The sequence below is a fragment of the Psittacula echo genome, assembly GCF_963264785.1.
Source record: "Psittacula echo genome assembly, chromosome: 5".
NCBI lineage: Eukaryota > Metazoa > Chordata > Aves > Psittaciformes > Psittacidae > Psittacula > Psittacula echo.
The window spans coordinates 40,260,242-40,278,877 of NC_137739.1; the positions used below are offsets into that span (position 1 = coordinate 40,260,242).

At 46.9% G+C, this 18,636-nt stretch overlaps 1 protein-coding gene across 1 annotated transcript in view; it reads right to left on the reverse strand.

Moving 5' to 3' along the window:
* Positions 1-5,358: 5,358 nt before the first annotated feature.
* The window catches only part of PLEKHD1 (pleckstrin homology and coiled-coil domain containing D1), a gene marked incomplete at both ends in the record, with an annotated part of 30,663 nt that continues 17,385 nt past the window's right edge, over positions 5,359-18,636 (reverse strand). Inside the window, 7 exons of the mRNA XM_080618475.1 lie at positions 5,359-5,519; positions 6,074-6,223; positions 7,875-8,019; positions 9,211-9,343; positions 10,265-10,443; positions 16,176-16,269; positions 17,127-17,221. Coding sequence (XP_080474601.1) covers positions 5,359-5,519; positions 6,074-6,223; positions 7,875-8,019; positions 9,211-9,343; positions 10,265-10,443; positions 16,176-16,269; positions 17,127-17,221 — 957 coding nt within the window. The remainder of the gene's footprint in view (positions 5,520-6,073; positions 6,224-7,874; positions 8,020-9,210; positions 9,344-10,264; positions 10,444-16,175; positions 16,270-17,126; positions 17,222-18,636) is intronic.

Genomic DNA, 18,636 nt, shown 5'->3' on the forward strand with positions numbered 1-18,636 from the left:
AATCTCATTCCTGGCAGAGCCTCCTCACCTTCTCCTCGCCTGCAGAAAACACAAGTGTTGTGCCTCCAGCAGAATCAAGAAAGGAAAGGAGAAATGGAAGCAATGGCTATTCCATTCTCTCAGGCAATCTTTGCAGTAAGTATCTTGCTACAAAAGACACAGCATTCCCACCTTCTTCCCCTGTTATTTAAATTCTTCTCACAGCCTTGAACGCCACTGAGATGAGTGTACCTGAGAGCACAGCCTTCTTCTGTCACCCAAGGTCGTTGTGTGCTTGTGAAGCATCTCAAACCAAGGTCTGCATACATACTGTGCTTTCAGCACTGACTCTAACACAAGCCTCCAACCATACTCCATGAAGGCTGAGAAACCCAGTGCTCTTTTTGAACAGGGCCTAATCCCCTTGCAGCAAATCAGTTTTCTCACACCCAGCATAAGCATCTTGTTTTCAAGCCTCCTTATTGAAATGGAGATGCTAAATATATTTACTCCTACTTTGCAGAGTTTAGAACAAAACAAAACCAACAAAACCCAGAACCTGTTTTCCTCATGCTGGAGGAACAGGGGCTGGCATCTTCTGCAGGCAGCCGCTGATGTATGGAGAAACACTGGAGCTCTCACCTGCCCCCAGAATTAATGATGAAGAAACCAATGGGAGTAGAAGCTCTGGGAGAGGACCTTATCCACTCTCTGGGTCATTTCCACAGAGGTTTGAGGCAGGGGTGCAGTCGAGAAGAACTCAAGGGTAAGCAGAGATGGCTTATCATTTTAAGCAATGCAAAGTTTGCATTTTTCATGATACACCAAAATAAGAACAAATGATCCTGCCAATTTATTTATTGCAACACCTCTGAGTTAGCAAAAGATGCCTTTGCTACCCCCACAAAATGACCTTCATAATTTTTCTTACTCTGAAGTGCCAGATGCAAAAAAAGATGTTGGTTCCAGCACTACGGTGTACACTATACTTAGTACTGGTGGCAGAAAGGAGCAGGAAGGACTCACAGACCTGACTGAGTACTCAGATGGATCTTTCTCCATTTTGGCTTTGGAGTTTAGCCTGCAGGAAGAAATAAATGTTACTCATATAGAAGACGGATGTTACCTCAGTGGGCAGAAAGGCACTGCAAGTTGTTCCACAAACCACATGTGGTTGGCAAGCTCATGGTCCCACCTGAGCCCACTCATCGTGACTGTCACCCTGACAGGCAACCAGGTGACTGACTATAGCCATTTCTTCTGGCTTGGCCATGTCTCCCATTCATGACCACACATCAAACTAGGTGGATTACAAATTGTCATGGACTAGGTGAAAAACTGCAGAATTGTCCTTCTGCCAAGTACATCAGGTGGAAGATGCCAGAAATAACAGCATCCTTCACAGTCACACCAGCACAAAGGAGCACTGAGTGTTCAGGCAATGCCCAGGACCTGCCTGAAGCTAAGCCTTGGACAAAACTGTCAGAGAATGGCCACCTTCCTGAGCGCAAACTTACTAGGCACAGCATGAACCATCTTCTGTTCCTCTAGCAGCCACAAAAAGCAACTGCATTAAAAACCATTCAAAACAGACTATTTCTGTGAAAAACTATAATTTTTTTTTCAAAGACATACACTAATGTCCTAAGCAGAAAGCCTGCCTACCATCCTGAACTAAAAAACAAAGCCATACTCTGTAACTGAAAATTGCTACCAGTCTGTGTCACTTGTGTGGCAAGCACAGCGATCGATGCATAACACGCACCAGCAACTCTTTATCCTTTATCATTGACTTCTGACCCCAAGGGCAGTTTCCATTTCTTGTCCACTTCCTCTGCTTTAAGAAGCAGCACATACTGCAGGCAGCGGAGCTTGTGCTGCCTTCCTTTCTCTGCCATTTACTTCTGTGCAAGAGCAAAGCCTTGGGGCAGTGAGCACCCTGTCCTTGTGCAGGAACCACTCTTCTACACTGGGGACTAAAACAGCCAGGAGGCTTTGGAGGTCTTAGGTGGAGGATGAAATTAACCCTTAAATTTATCTTAGCGGGAGCCACCATTAACACTGTGAAAAGTAAGCAAGACAATGCAGTGGAGAATCAGTAGGGTTCACCTTGGGCATTGTCTGCAAACAAAACCATATTTTAAAGTGTCTCCAAAGGTGACAACAGAGAAAGTCTTCAGAGGGAGGCAAGTTCCCAGATGACAGCCAGAATATGGACATGGTGGAATAAGTATCACAAGCTTTTCAGGGCCAATCTAGTTTTTCTACCATGTCTGAGAAGAAATCTTAGAGGTGCAAACCATCCTGTATCTTCTCCTATCCTTGGACATGAGGAAGCATTTTAGGGAGCTCTCCTCAGTGGAGAGAGTGCTCATCTTATTCCCTGTTTTCCCAGTAGGAGAAAGTGGTGTGGCCCAAGTTTACTAGTGGAGGTTATTTGAACAGAGGTAGATCACTCACTAAGCCATCTTCCTGTTACTGCACTGCATTAAAAATATGTAGATAACATAGAAATCAGTAACTCTGTCCTTTCAAACAGAATAAGCAGACAGTCACTTAATTAAGATGCTATAGTCAATAGACCAAGCTCTATGCTGACTCTGAGCTTACAGGGTAGATTTCCCTGCAGGACTAGTATCTGCAGCAAGGAACAACTAATGGCAAGCACCTTGCTGCATGTGGCTTAGGGCATGCTTTGCTGGCTACACAGAGAGCTGCTCACTGGCTTCAGGTAAGGAAGTGGGAGATTTCTTCTTTAGATTTGATACATTCTGTCTTTAACTCTATACATATTTTAAAAGTGTATAGTAGTGGGTAGGAAGGTTAAGAGCATTTTATATACACTCACTCCTTTTGAGAGGTGATGTTAAACACGTAACACAACAATTCAGTGAAGCAGAGGAAGAGTACTGGCAGTAAATGAGCATGTCACAATGATTTGTCTCAACTCTTGCAGAGGCAATTTAACATCATTTCAGTGACAGTCTGTCAAGAACACACAGGAATTCACTCTAGTGTCAGCATAACTTTTATTTATTTATTGCTGTCAATATGCACAGTAAAGGAAGACCTGATGTGGCTACCTCCTGAGTACAATACTTTTGTAAAGACTGATATTGTGGCTTTTGATGATAATAGATCAATGGTGCTGCATTGACAAGCCACAGGGTGATTTTCCTAACTGCCTGAATTACAGATACACTCCCTGGCTGCCCTTTCCTCTGTCCCTTCCAGCATCACATAATATAGACCTTGTAACTGGAAAACAGCCAGAGATAATGTGATGACAGTGTAAAGGGGAAAACCAGCTCTGTATTGCTTTCTCTGAGCCCTTCAGCCTTGTAGGAGCAAGAATTCATTTGTGGCTTTCTAACAAGCAAGCACAAGGGGAAAAAAATCACAGAAGCATCAGGTATGCTAAGGAGGGATACAAATTCTCTTTTCCTATCACATTACCTGCCATCACAAAAATGTCAGCTTTCAGTGCTGGACCCTCTGATTGTATACAACCTCCCATTGCCTCGCAAAAGGATACTGGTCACTAACTGCCTGAAATGGAAAGCACAGGCTGTGCTTTCAGTGCTTTTCCTCTGATCACACCAGAGTAATACCCTCCAGGAGCATCCTATCCTCTCAATATGCTCCTCCACTCAGCATCAGGCTTCTCCTCTCGCTGGCAAGACAGGGCTCCTCTCCCTTCAGCCTCATCTCTGACTTCTCCCTAGAAACAGCACTGAACCTTTAGGGAAGGAACTTAGGCAGACAGAATACAAAGCCTGGGACTGAACAGTGCCCCAGCCTGCATGGGAGAGGCTATGTGCAGCTAACTGCAGCTATGCCAGTGTTACTGGACATATGTAATACCCAGCAGTACTGATGAGGGGTACAGCCCTGAAAGCCCCAGAAAATCTGCACACAAGACCCCCTGAGTCCCAACTGTACCTCTGCTGCTAACTTTATTCACATTTGAATTGTTTATTCCTTTTTTTCCCAATTTCTACCATGGGGATAACAGCATCATTCTGAGTATGCTTGTCAAGTGCTCTGTAAGCACCAGGCAGTGGAAGGGTAATCATTAGTCAGCTGCTTGCTTGAAATAGGTGGGAGAGGCTGCAAGGTTTCCACCACAAAGTGATCCCTCTCCTCTAACATACAGAATGACCACATTGAGGGCAAATCCTTCCCTGCAATAACCACATAGTGAGCACTCGGAAGGAGAACACAGGCCAGCCAAAAGTCTACCTCTGAATAGGCTGCCCACAGCTCCTCTCCCAGTCCAGCCTTGGCTTGTCAGAGGTCCCAGTTTGACCGAGATAGCCTAAATTGCAATCAAGAGGGCTGGTAGAGAGCAGTACAATGCCTTGGTCACAGGCTATTCACTGAAGCACATACAGAGATAATTTTCCCCACCTCCATAGCCCTGACAGCTCTCTGCTGACAATGATTAATTCTCCAGACAGTGATGGGGTTTGTTGCTGGACACTCTTTGCCCACCTGTCCTCCAGCTTGTTTTACAGAGGTGGTGAGGAAGTCATCAGAGCCAAGTCAAAGGCTCCTCCACACTGAACCTGCCCCCAGACAACACCTTCTGCAGCACATACCTCTGTTCCTCCTTCCAGCAATGACACAGTCACACATCCCAATACAAAAAAAAGTGCAAAGGTGGCCCCAGGATGTTCTGCCCACAGTCAACACAACACAACCCCCCTCCAGCTTACATTGATGCCACTGAGTTACCTATAAACTCTCTGCACATGATCCTCCTCAGAGCCAAATCCTCAGCATCCTCAGGTTGTCTTCACCTTGTGTTGCAACCGTTTGCTTGAAAGGGTGTAGCATCTAGAGGCTGCCCTGTGTGTGATATTATTGCCTGTGCTTGGGAGGCTCAGACTGCTGCAATCTGCAGGAAACGTGCCTCACCAAAGTGCTGGTTGACTGGGGGTGTGCAGCGAGCCATTTCCTAGCAGGGATCAGGCAGAACAGGGTAAGCGGTGTCTGACTGGGGAGATTACGCTAGCTGGAGTGTTGGCTGATAAAGGACTTTCTCAAAAGCACTTGTGTTTGCCAGACAGATTAGACAGGAAAGGAAAGAAGAGGCACTTCCTAAGCTATGGTCTGTGGTTCAACATAACACTGACTGTGGTGTCTTGGCAAGTCATGGCTTAACATAAGCGGCTGAAGCAAACAGATCTGGAGTGCCAGGCTACAGGGAGCATTCAAACTAAAGCAAAGCCACTATCTGAGGGAATTGCCTACTCACAACTTTCCCCCACTTTCCTCACCAAAAGGCAAATCTCCCTTCTGATCCTAGTGCCAAATGGCATAACTTTTGCAGAGCTGAATGGCAAATTGAGATCAGAAGACCCCTTCCAGCAAGAGTCACTTTTCATCCCCTGAAGCAGAATCCTTTTGCGACCTCATGATTTGATAGAGAGTTTCCCTGAAGTGCTGGTCCCGGCTCAGTCTTTTGGCTGCTTCTTTCAGCTCCTCAATGTTTTCAGCTTCTGCATGCGAGTAGATGAAGGACTGGGACTGCTTCACTGAAACAAGAGCAGGACAGAAAGGTCAGCGCCATCATCAGGGACACAAACTGAAGACAAAGCTTCACTAGAGCACACCAGCCATGCGATCAACATGACTGAGAACCTAGCAAGGGATAAGCTAAACATTGCACTGAAACAGCTTCACTGTACTGTTTTCAGAGGAGGAAAATGCTGATGGCATGGAAAGATGCTTTCCTTTTTTACAGCTGTCTACATAGAACCTGATCTAACCTTGCAGGAAGCCACCCTGAGTGCTTGATTGGACAATGTCCAGGTGTCTCTTCCAACCTAAATCAGTCTATGATTAAGCATTCAGATGAAGCTGCCTTTGAGAATGGATTTTTAGGGGCCCTGGACCATCACAGCAGCTACCTTTCAATATACCTGAAGAGACAATCAGTACACAGATGGGAAGCTCCAAGTTTCTCTGTAGCTCTGTGCTGCTACTAGGGAATATGAAATATGAACCACATGACCTTACTGCTCTGTCAGCCCCATCTGCACATATCTGCTCCTGCAGGATATACAGTAGGAAGCTGCCCAAAACCTACAGTCATTCCATGAAGCACTGGCTCTCCGGCGGTGGAAGCGGCAGCTCTTTATGCGACGAGTGGCAGCCTTATGGATGTACACAGAGTTCTTCATGATCACAGGCATCTTGGCCTCCAGCTCAGCATTGCGGATGCACTCTTCAAAGAACTCTGCGGAGGGGAGAAGACATCACTGTGAGCAGTGATGGGAGAGACACTTCAAGCAATGAAGCAGTCACAAGGCACTGCACATGCTGATGGGCTGAGTCAGGTAATGACATTCAACACCTCCCTAGATCTTCATAAACAGCAGTCCATGAAGCTCCAGAATATCACCAGAATGAAAAAGTTAGTGACAAAACCTTCCAGTCCCCAACAAGTTCATACTCAAATTATAGAAAGAACTGCAACCATCTATTTCCCATCAATCATTCCCAAAACCACTCATGATTCAGCTTCTGTTATGATAAAACTTCTCAACTCTCTTGCAACAGAGGGGTCTGAAGCTTTGCTCACTGCCCTTTTTTTGAAGGAATGTGGTGTGAAACCAGGCAAGTCTAACTGCAGAAAGGGTGGTGTTGGCATACATGGCCAGGGATTTCTTAATGGCATAGCAACTACTAACTGAGGACCAAAGGCAATCTGTGGTGGGACTGATATTAAAATGCTGCTGGTCCCTCACTTTCTCCAGTGACTTAGTACATTTTTACACTTTTGAAGAAAACATCCCCCGAAACTTAAGATTAGAAATGAGTGTCAGAAGACACTCAGTGCCAGAGGTTACTTGTTTATATCCTGCACAGGTAGCTCAGCTGAAGACGAATGTTGTGCTCAACATATCCACTTTAGCTCTGTTTTTTTCTTTACCATGGCTCTGAGCCAGTAGAATGAAGTTCAGAATCATGCCCTTTTGTCTCAGTTTAGAAAAATGATGTAGAAACTACTGAATAATACTTATTTATTTACATATATCAATTATAAATATTGTATACAAACTATTTATACATGTATTTATACTTGTATATGTAACAGTGCTCAGAATGCCATAGGCCTTTTTGACTTTTCTATATTTGCCCAAAATATCTACCTTTTACTGAAACAAACCACAGATACATGATCTCCATAACAGCCTTCCCCTGCACTATACTTGAGGATGGAAAACAAGCAAGACTTCAACACAGCTGAAGCTGAAAGTGTCAATTCCCAAACCTGACTCAAGCCAGATGCTAGGATAATGTCCCATCTTACCAGAAAAATAAACAAAACAAAAAGGCAAAGAAAGGGATAAGCTGTGAGGAGTCTTACACCTGACCTGTGAATTGCAGTCATCTCAGCACAGCAGTGCTGGGCTGATGCTGTCTTTTAGCTCTGAGTAAGGATCCAGACTTCACCTGCTGGGTCACCTACCAGCACGTTGCTACAGCAACCACAGTCCTCCTTAGACTGATGATGTTCCCGTAACCAAGGCTGAGAAAAGATTATCCTGAGGGGAACTGGACCTAGTCAGTCTTCACAGATCTGCTACAGTTTTCCTGTTTGACATTCTGGAAAGCATTTGCTCATCTCTGCCCCTAGGTTTGTCTTCCATCCAACAAGGAAGGCTGGGACAATTTTGCCCTCCTTTGAGGGAGAAACACCAAGTGCCGGCATAGCATGTACTGGCTTCTCTAAAGGAGGTGTGGTTGAGGTACAAGGAGTTGGGAGAGCATGTTATGTGCAGCTCCATTAACTTGGGAAGTTCTTTTTGTGTCTGGGAAGATGGGTAGAAATACTTCCTCTTTCAAAACTTGCTGATCAGCAGGATGATGGATGACTGACTTACTTCTCAAGTTACTGACATCTGCTTTCATCTTCTCCTCTTTCTCCTTGTTGCAATCCAGCGAATTTAAGCCTTGCTCCAATCTCTGCAATGCTTCCTCAGCTTCTCTCAGTCTCTTCTCCAGATCCATGCGCACTTTCACCTCAGCCTGAGGAAGACAGTGAGCATTGCTGAAAACCAGCTTGTGTCTCAATAACCACCCTGCTAACTCACAAGATCCGTGAGGAACCCACCCAGCAGATGAAAATGTAAAGACAAGAGTCAGGAAAACCAACAGAAATATTGTAAGACAACATAAAAGTTGTTCCGCGTGTCTTCAGACAGAATCTGAAATTGAAATACACATTATTTTAGTAATTTTCCTTTACTCTGACTTTCATTTTCACTGCTTCTCTCTCATTGTATGTGGAATCAGAGGTGGAATTTCAATATATGAGCTCAAGTACTTGCAGCTGAGGAGGAACAGGAAGACATCTTTCCAGCCGAGACAGACTTGAGATAAAGGCAATCAATTCCCACAAAGGGGTGCACAGTACTTAGTTTCAGAAACACCACACAGGAAAATTTAGAAATAAAGGATTTTATCAGTAGTAACTTAGCAAATGAGAATAATTAATACAGTTTAGGTCAGCATAGCTTTAGTCTGGCCAAGTGGAAGGTTACAGCATAACAAAATCTTGGAGGTGAAGGAAAAAGAAGAATTGGGGTTTTTTTTTGGACAAAATATTTTTAGCAGGAGGTTGAGTGTCAAACAGCCAGTAATCAGTATAACCTTTACATTATTGAGATTAAAATATAGTAGCATACCTTGTCCAGTTACCTTTGTGTAAATTAAGGTATCTTCCACTACTGGGATAATGAAAGAGGGCTGATACCTCACCTGCATTCCTCCGCTTTTGAGCTCAAGTTCATGCAGATGTTCCTGGAGATTGACAAATCTTAAGATTGATTCTCTGAGCACAAGTGAGGAGGAGAGATTTCTGCTCAGTTCTGCCATGTCCATATAAGCATTTATTTGAAATAATATTTATTCTAGATTGTGTCTACTTTCCTCTTTTACTTGTTTTTTCTTCTCCTCCATCTTTAGATGATGTTTTCACATGAGCAATTTAAAAGACTTTTACTGAATGGGTTAATCAGGCCTCAGAATGAGAAAATAAACAGTAGTGCTACAAAGATAAAACATGTCAACTTCATGTGTTACCATGATATGAAGATTTGTGACCACAAAATGAAAACAATAAAACCAAGTCTCCTACTTGATAGGGGATAAAATAAAAGAGAAAATGAGAGGACTTTGGGCCCAGGGACAGCAATGTGCAACATGCACAGGGGATACCTTGAGGTCTCTCTCTGTCTGCTGCTTCTCTGCAGTCAGCTCTGTGAGTGAGTTCTGCAATGCTTGTGACTGGGAAGAGTAAAACTCCCGCTCCTCCTCCAGTGCTCGGGACCTCTCCTCATTCTCCTTCATCCTGGTACATGGCACAGCAAAGGAAGATGACCATTCCCACCGCAGCACAACTCACAGGAAGGAAGGGGCTTAGTATTGTAATGGGGTGTGCTTAACTACCTGGCTGCCCCAAGCTAAGGGGTGCTAACAGGAGCACTGTCTGTGTTTCACTTCAAAAACACAGGCATTGTTGGAGAAAGCCGGGTAGACAGTTCATAGAATAATAGAATGGTTTGGGTTGGAAAGGACCTTAAGATCATCTAGTTCCAACCCCCCTGCCATGGGCAGGGACACCTCACACTAAATCATGTCACCCAAGGCTCTGTCCAACCTGGCCTTGCACACTGCCAAGGATGGAGCATTCACAGCTCCCCTGGGCAACCGGTAAAGTTCTTGAATGGAACATTCTCAACCCCTAGACAAGGTCCAGAGGCACTAAACACTTCTTATGGACAAGTCCATGAACACCAGATGCATTCATATGCCAAAGTCCTGATTTGAAAGGAGCAGGCCAAGCAGCAACAGGGAGTTCAACTGCCCTGCTCACTGTCTTCCATCTGAAGTGTTTATAATGTCAACTCCTGCCATGGGAACCAAGCAAGCTTCCAGACTTGTCTTGTGCTGGCAACTGAAAAGCAGGTCAGCAGATAGTCACAACATTTGGCAGCACTAAGCCTGAGCAGGGCACAAGTGTCCTCTTCCTTTTCCTGAACCCAAGAATGGAAATTAAAAAGAATCTTGCTTCTCTGCAGGTCAGGATAAACAAGGGAACAGTTCTGATGTGACCCAAATTTTAAACCTGGAAATATTTAATCATACACTTTCTGATTGCCTCCCACCTGCAAGGGGGAAAATTACCTCTTTTCCCACCACCCTCTTCACACTGGATTATATCTTCTCCCACATCCCTGTCTCTGGCACCACCATAAGATTCCCACTTCACCTCTTCTCTGCCAAGAGTTTCTCCTCCAGAAGCTGCTGCATCTTCTCTTCAATCTGTTGCAGGCTGCAGTGCAGTCCCCAGATGGGGTTTTGCTCCTTCCAGGGGCTGGTTGGAGGTGGGAGATGGCTCTCATTTTCTTCCAGCATCTCCAGCATTTGCTGCTTTTCTAGGGATAGCTCCTTGAAGAAGGGCAGAGGTTGTGAGTGTCAGCCAAGTCTAACATTTCTGCTCTTGTTCCTGCCTGGGTTTCCCTATTAAGTCCCTCCATCCTTATATCCACATGCTTCATTCAGGTTAAAAACAGGAATAACAAAATCTGGTTTTCATTTTGGACCTCTCTTATGAGGAACAAGTGCCCACCATAGTCTTTGCTATGGAAGGGGATGAGAACTGGCAGGCTCCTTTGACGTGATCTGCTGTAAGAACCCCGCTCAGGAACTGGAGCCTGGTGTTTCCCTAGTGCATCACTAACGCAGGCAGTTTCCCTGCCTTCCCTCCTCACCTTGCTCCTTAGTGTTAACTAGAGGCATCCGCTGCATGGTACTTCTAGGACATATCATGCTGCTTTCCTGTGATGTGTTCAGTCTGGTGGGCAAAGAGGGCTCGAATACTCCTTCCCCAGCTTTCCAGTTCTTTCATACCCATAACTGTATCACAGTATCACAGTATCACAGTATGTTAGAGATTGGAAGGGACCTCAAAAGATCATCTAGTCCAATCCCCCTGCCAGAGCAGGAACACCTAGATAAGGTTACACAGGAATGTGTCCAGGCGGGTTTTGAATGTCTCCAGAGAAGGAGACTCCACAACCTCCCTGGGCAGCCTGTTCCAATGCTCTGTCACCCTCACTGAGAAGAAGTTTCTTCTCAAGTTTAAGTGGAACCTCTTGTGTTCCAGTTTATACCCATTACCCCTTGTCTTATCATTGTTAGCCATTGAGAAGAGCCTGGCTCCATCCTCATGACACTCCCCCTTTATATATTTATATACACTAATAAGGTCCCCCCGCAGTCTCCTCTTCTCCAAACTATAGAGACCCAGCTCCCTCAGCCTTTCCTCATAAGGGAGATGCTCCACTCCCTTAATCATCTTAGTTGCCCTGCGCTGGACTCTCTCCAGCAGGTCCCTGTCCTTCTTGAACTGAGGGGCCCAGAACTGGACACAATATTCCAGATGCGGTCTCACCAGGGCAGAGTAGAGGGGAAGGAGGACCTCTCTCGACCTACTGACCACTCCCCTTCTAGTACACCCCAGGATGCCATTGGCCTTCTTGGCCACAAGGGCACAGTGTTGGCTCATGGTCATCCTGCCATCCACTAGGACCCCCAGGTCCCTCTCCCCTACACTGCTCTCTAACAGGTCGTTCCCCAACCTATACTGGAACCTGGGGTTGTTCCTGCCCAGATGCAGGACTCTACACTTTCCCTTGTTATATTTCATCAAGTTTCTCCCTGCCCAACTCTCCAGCCTGTCCAGGTCTCGCTGGATGGCAGCACAGCCTTCTGGCGTGTCAGCCACTCCTCCCAGCTTAGTGTCATCAGCAAACTTGCTGACAGTACACTCAATTCCCTCATCTAAATCATTGATGAATATATTAAATAATACTGGTCCCAATACTGACCCCTGAGGCACTCCACTAGATACTGGCCTCCAACTAGACTCCGCCCCATAGACTACAACTCTCTGGCTTCTGTCCTTCAGCCAGTTCGCAGTCGATCTCACTACCTGATCATCCAGGCCACACTTCCTCAATTTAGCTATGAGGATGCTGTGGGAGACTGTGTCAAATGCTTTGCTGAAGTCAAGGTAGACCACATCCACCGCTCTGCCATCATCCATCCACAATGTTATTTCCTCATAAAAGGCTATGAGGTTGGTCAAGCATGACTTCCCCTTGGTAAAGCCATGTTGACTGCCCCTCATAACCCTCTTATCCTTGACATGCCTTAAGATGGCATCAAGGATAAGGTGTTCCATCACTTTCCCAGGGATGGAGGTGAGGCTGACCGGTCTATAGTTACCCGGGTCCTCCTTCTTGCCCTTTTTGAAGACTGGAGTGACATTTGCTTTCCTCCAGTCCTCAGGCACCTCTCCCGTTTCCCAAGACTTGGTAAAGATGATGGAGAGTGGTCTAGCAATGACTTCTGCCAGTTCCCTCAGCACCCGCGGGTGTATCCCATCTGGACCCATGGATTTATGGATGTCCAGATTGCTCAACTGGTCCCTAACCCATTCCTCATGGACTAAGGCAAACCGCTCCAGTGACCTGACTTCATCTGAGGTCTCAGGAGTACAGGGCTCTTCAGGACTGCCTCCTGCAGAGTAGACTGAGACAAAGGCGGCATTCAATAACTCTGCCATCTCAGTATCTTCTGTCACCAGGGCACCCATCCCATTCACCAGTGGGCCAACCTTGCCTCTGGTGTTAGTTTTATCAGCTATGTATTTGAAAAAGCTCCTTCTGCTGTCCTTGACCCCTCTGGCCAGATTTAATTCTAAGGAGGCCTTAGCCATCCTAGCTGCCTTCCTACATCCTCTAGCAGCAGCCTTATATTCCTCCCGAGTGGCCAGCCCCTCCTTCCATGACCTGTAAACTCTCCTCTTCCACTTGAGCATACCCAGCAGTTCCTTATTTAGCCACGCAGGTCTCCTGGCCCTCTTCCTTGACTTCCTACATGTCGGGATGCTCTGCTCTTGAGCTCGGAATAAGCAATTCTTGAATGTCAACCAACTATCTTGGGCCCCTTTACCTTCAAGCAGCCTTGCCCATGGGATTTCCCCTAGCAATTGCTTGAAAAGGCCAAAGTTTGCCCTGCTAAAGTCCAGGGTTGCGATTCTACTTGCTATTGTACTGGTCCTACCACACAAGATCCTGAATTCCACCATCTCGTGGTCGCTGCAACCAAGGCAGCCCTCAACCTTTACTGCTTCGACCAGCCCCTCCTTGTTAGTGAGGATGAGATCCAGCAGCGTTCCTCTCCTGGTTGGCTCATCCACCATTTGCATGAGGAAGTTATCATCCATACACTGGAGGAACCTCCTGGACTGTGGCTGGGTTGCTGAGTAGTCCTTCCAGCAAACATCAGGGAAATTAAAATCCCCCACGACGACCACGGCCTGTGACTGTGAGGCTGCTCTCAGCTGCCTGTAGAAGGCCTCATCAACTTCCTCACCCTGATCTGGTGGCCTGTAACAGACACCCACAACAGTATCGCCCCTGCCAGCCTGCCCCTTAATTCTCACCCACAGACTCTCAACTCGCTCATCCCCTGTTCCTGGACAGAGCTCAGTACCTTGCAGCTGCTCTCGCACATAAAGAGCAACCCCACCACCCCGCCTGGCTGGCCTGTCTTTCCTGAAAAGGACATAGCCCTCCATGACTATATTCCAGTCATGTGAGCTGTCCCACCACGTCTCTGTAATTGCCACCAGATCATAATCTCCTGACTTAACACAGGTCTCCAACTCCTCCTGCTTATTTCCCATGCTGCACGCATTGGTGTACAGGCATTTCAAGGAGCGAGCTGAGCTCACCAATTTCACCCTAGGATTATAGGAGGCCTCCCAGTCTTCATCAATCCTAGAGTGCTGCCCCACTGGGGCAAGCCCAGTTACAACCCCATCCCCCTTCGAATCTAGTTTAAAGCTCTCCAAATGAGCCCTGCTAATTCATGCCCCAGCATCCTTTTGCCTCTGTGAGTTAAACCTTTCCCACGTGCCATCATCTGGACTGGAGCCTTATAAAACCAGCCGTTATCAAAGAACCCAAAGCCCTGCCTAAAGCACCAGTCTCGTAGCCAATTGTTTACGGACTGAATTTTCCCATTCAGTCCCACATCATCATTGGAAGATGGAAGGAGTGAGGAGATGATCACTTGAGCCCCAGACTCTTTCACCATCCGCCCCAAGGCCCTGTAGTCTTTCTTCATCCCCCTCAGACTGCGGGAAGCGGCTTCCCCCCACCTGTCTGGAAGACCAGCAGCGGGTAGTAGTCTGTCGGGTGCACCAGGCTGGGGAGCACCTTGGTGATATCCCTGATCCGGGCTCCAGGCAGACTACACACTTCCCTATGATGAGGGTCAACTCTGCATATCGGGCCCTCTGTTCCTCTCAGAAGGGAATCGCCTACAACAATGATTTTTCTTTCTTTCTTGTCAGAGGCAGTCTTGAGGCGTGAAGTCGACCGCCTTTTCCTATGTGACCTTGTAGTCTGGCCTTGCACCACATCCTCACCTACCTCTCCATCAAGATCCAGGGCCTCAAACCTATTACTGAGGGGCACCTGGGGAAGCAGGGCAGGAAGGGAGGAGGGTTGCCCATGGTTCTGAACTGGAACTCGCTTCCAGCCCTCATCGTCTTTTTGGTCCCTTACCTCTGCGTGACAGCTACAGAGCAGGGGCTGTCTCGGGCCATCCCCCTCTGTCTGAGAGGGCAGGGGGTCCATCCCCTTGTGGGGGGTATCTCCCTGGAACCGTTCCTGCTGGCACGCCAGGGAGTTACTCCACCAGTCAATCTCCCTTTCACACTCCCTGATGGTCCTCAGCGTCTCGACCTCCTCCTTAAGTTCTGCCACCAATCTAAGCAGATCTTCTACCTGCTCACACCTCACACAGGTGGAATGCTGGCCTCCCTCCCTCGGCAGCAGCAGGCTCTGGCACTCCCTGCAGCCAGAGACCTGAACAGCCACGGTTTGGGACGGGGTCTCTGTCTGAGTTGCTACAGTCTCCTTACTGCAAGCTCTCCTTCTGGAGGCGACCATATTGGTCAGCAGTCTGGGACACCAGCAACAGAGTCCACAACACGACCTGCTTGTTCCTCCCTGCGCCTGGTGCCCAGCGACCGGTCGCTGCCTTCCCAAAGGCTCTTTCAAGGCAAGGGGCAGGGGTGCGGTCGCCGTTACCGCGGGAACGCCCCCTGCCACGTCAGCCGCTCTCTCGCAAGGGCTGCTGGGGCTTCGGGGATCGGGAGATGTCGGGAATCGCGATGTCTCTGCGCTGTCCCCTCTGATTTTCCTAATCTCTGCTGAACCTCGTGGTCTCTGAAGCGTGCCGGCTCCGGCTCTAGCTGGGCTAGCTCCGATCAGCTGACTGACTGTGGGCAAGGAGCTCAAAGGAACGTCAGCAACAGATTTTTGGGCAAACTTGCATGATCTGACATGAACTTTTGGGGCTTCAGAAGGTCAACTGTGTGGAAATTTAATAAACCATATACATTTAGAAAAGCCACTTTCCACCAAGAGAGATACCAAGGAAGGAAAGGGTTTAATACATCAACACTGTTTCCTAAATTCCTATGTGGTACACAACTGCCTAGGAACCATTCTCCCTTCTGTGAACAAGGAATGTCTTTCTGCTGCTCCAATTTCCACCAGGACTTAGACAGTTGCAGTTAATATGTATATAAGATATATATATATTGTTATATATATATCAGAACACTATCACAGATTTAAAGCCATATTGGCTGGAAGGGACTATCTGGTAGGCTCTTGCCCAGCCTCCTGTTCAGAACTGGCATGTCAACACAGCAAGACCTGGTCAGCTGTGGCTTTCTACAGTCAAGTGGTGAAAACCTTCCTACACGTAAGTTCTTTAGCCTCTTCCACCACCGGCCTCCCTGTGTGGTAAAAAGTCTCTCCCTACTCTTCAACCAAACTGCAATTTGTGGTTATTGTCCTACATCACATCACTTGGTACTGCTGGGCTCTGCGCCAGTTCTAGTTCTTTTCTGCAAGGGATTTTGGCTTTCATATCATCTACCAAATGAATCTATTCATCCACACAGGACACTTAACTCTGGCACTAGCGCGTGTTAGATTCATTCCACAGGACAACATTGTTTTCAGCCCTGGTCAGTTCTCATGGATCATCCCCAGAATGCTGTCACTCAGAGGGGAGAAGTGGCCACTCACCTCTAGAGTTTTCTGTAAGGACTGTGTCAGGCTTCGCAACTCTTGCTTTTCTTCCTCCACTCCTTTAAGGGAGCGGGCTGTGAGCTCTAGCTCCCTGAAGAAGCAAAAAGGGTGACAGCTATTGCAGGGGAACACTAGCCTCACAGACCACACTCAGACAGCACAAACTGTGGATCTCTTAGTGCACGACCTGCGACCAGTGGTTGATACAGGCAGCCCCGGAGAGTCTGGAGCTTGCTAGGAATCATCACGGCTTGAACATGCTATAGGCCTCCAGGAACTTTACTGTGCCTCCAGGTTGCAATGGGAAGAGCTCAGACATGGCAGTCATATCTAAACAGATATAGGTCTATGAAAACGAAAATGGTTTGCAAATTCACGCTGTCTTTTCTGAGATGTTATTTAGGGAGAAAAAAGGGAATAAGAAGGCAATGGCAAAACATACCCTTTCAAACACTCAGGGAAAGCCCTTGGATCCTTCCCTTTCTAAATACATTCACTGTTCATATCCTGGCTAGCAAAACTCTTAAAATTACAAAGTTATTCTTGGTGAGGCATCTTCATCATTCAGTTGACAGTGGAAAACCAGATTCAGATGTCTGGAGCCCGTATGGCAGGACCCTCAATCAAACTAATTCCCTCTCTGAAATCCTTTAGGACCTGTCCATTGCCATGTTACTCTTGACTAACCTGGGGGTTGTCCATGTCCCAGCCCTCTGAAAATGAAGCTGCTGGAGCCCTGAATGCAAAATGAAGCTAAGCTGGATTCCATTGGTCACACAAGTGATAGCAAATGCGGGTGAACGGATCTCAACCATTCCTGGTTTGGTCAATATAGCATGTATAAAATAGGTGGATTTTGCAAACTGTTTGGATTCACCACCACAGCAGCACTTCTGCCCAGTGTGGGAGTTCATGTCCTTTTTCTGCCCTGTGCTGTTTCCACCTTACCGTCTAATCTGTTCCTGCTCCAGCCGCAGCTCCTGTACCACCTCTTCAAACTGGTGCTTCTCTGCTTCCAACACCTGGTTCAGACGCTCGAGTTCCTGGACAGAAAAAGAAGGCGAGGAATGTACTCTGCTGACATGCATAAAATTAGGAAAGGCTTCCCTGTTACCAATGCCTGCGACTTTTAACCTGAGCTATGCAGAGACACAGGGTGTCCAATTCCCCCACCCTTTCGTCCAGGAGCAGTTAGAATAGATTGAAGGTTGGTTAAGGATTTCCATACATCCAGAAGTCCCTGCCAGGTTACCAGACACCTGGAAGTCCTGGATATGCTCCCTGCGCAGATCAGCTCTGCTGCAAAATACAGAAGGTCCAAAGCCCCCTGGGAAAGCTGGACTCAACATTGTCCATGTACCATTTCCAGGCACCCACATGTGCGGGTACAGAAAGCCTGGACACAGGAATGTGACACCCTCAGCACTGCAGTGCCTGAAGTGTGATATTTCTACTATCTCAGCCTTGTTTTCCATCCCCACTGAGATAGGAAAACACAAACTGCACAGTTACAGCTTTGCACAGTTTAATCAGCCCATCACTACCTCAGTGCTAATAAAATCACTCTTAAAGAGCACCGAATACCACAAGCTATCCTCAAGCAGTAAAACAGTCTCTTACTCTAATCTATGGAGCAGCTTTACAGAGACCTACTGCAAATGAAGGGACACAGGGACAAAGTACAGCGAGGGTCCTGGTCAGGTTCCCTTGCAGCCTTAGCTGTAGGCAGAACTCTTGCTGCAGGCCCAGGAAGGTCACAAACCACCACTGACACCAGGTAAGTCCATAATAAGACTCTTGCTCCACGATGCACACATGGTTCAAGCTGCTTTCCCAACATACTGATTTGAAGCCTTCAGGCTCACAGGAGGTCACACCAGCGCAGCTCAGTGAGCTATATATTCATTCCTTCATCAGTACCAAACTACTTCAGACTAACCTGGCACTATCTGATCTTTGTGGACAACAAAGGTATCATGCATGGCTTTGTAAGAGCAGGGATTTGTTCCAGGACCTTTAAGCAAAGGCATTTCCCTCCCTATGGCCATGAGTTGGCAGCAGGCTACCTTTCCAGAAAGGGACATCTCCCTGCAAAGGCAGAAGTAACTTAGTTCTACAGGAGTGTCCAAGCCACCTTTGGACTTGATCTCTCCAGAAACATACACAGGAAAAACACAGGCCTGAGAAGCCTAGGTCAGCATTGCTGTCTTTTGCTAAAGAGGGGTTGCAGCCATTTTGGATTAACTGGAAAAGAGCATGCAGCAGTTTGCAAGATTGCAATGTGGTGGTCTACATCCATGCAGGCTTTCCTACCATGTAATAGGACCACCCACTTTCAAAGCTATGGTAAAATAACTTTATGATAGTGCTATAAAAACTGGTATAGATGTGGTAAAAACATGAAAATGAACTGCTTTTATTATATTAAGCAAATACAAGTTAAGAATAGTTTGGAAAA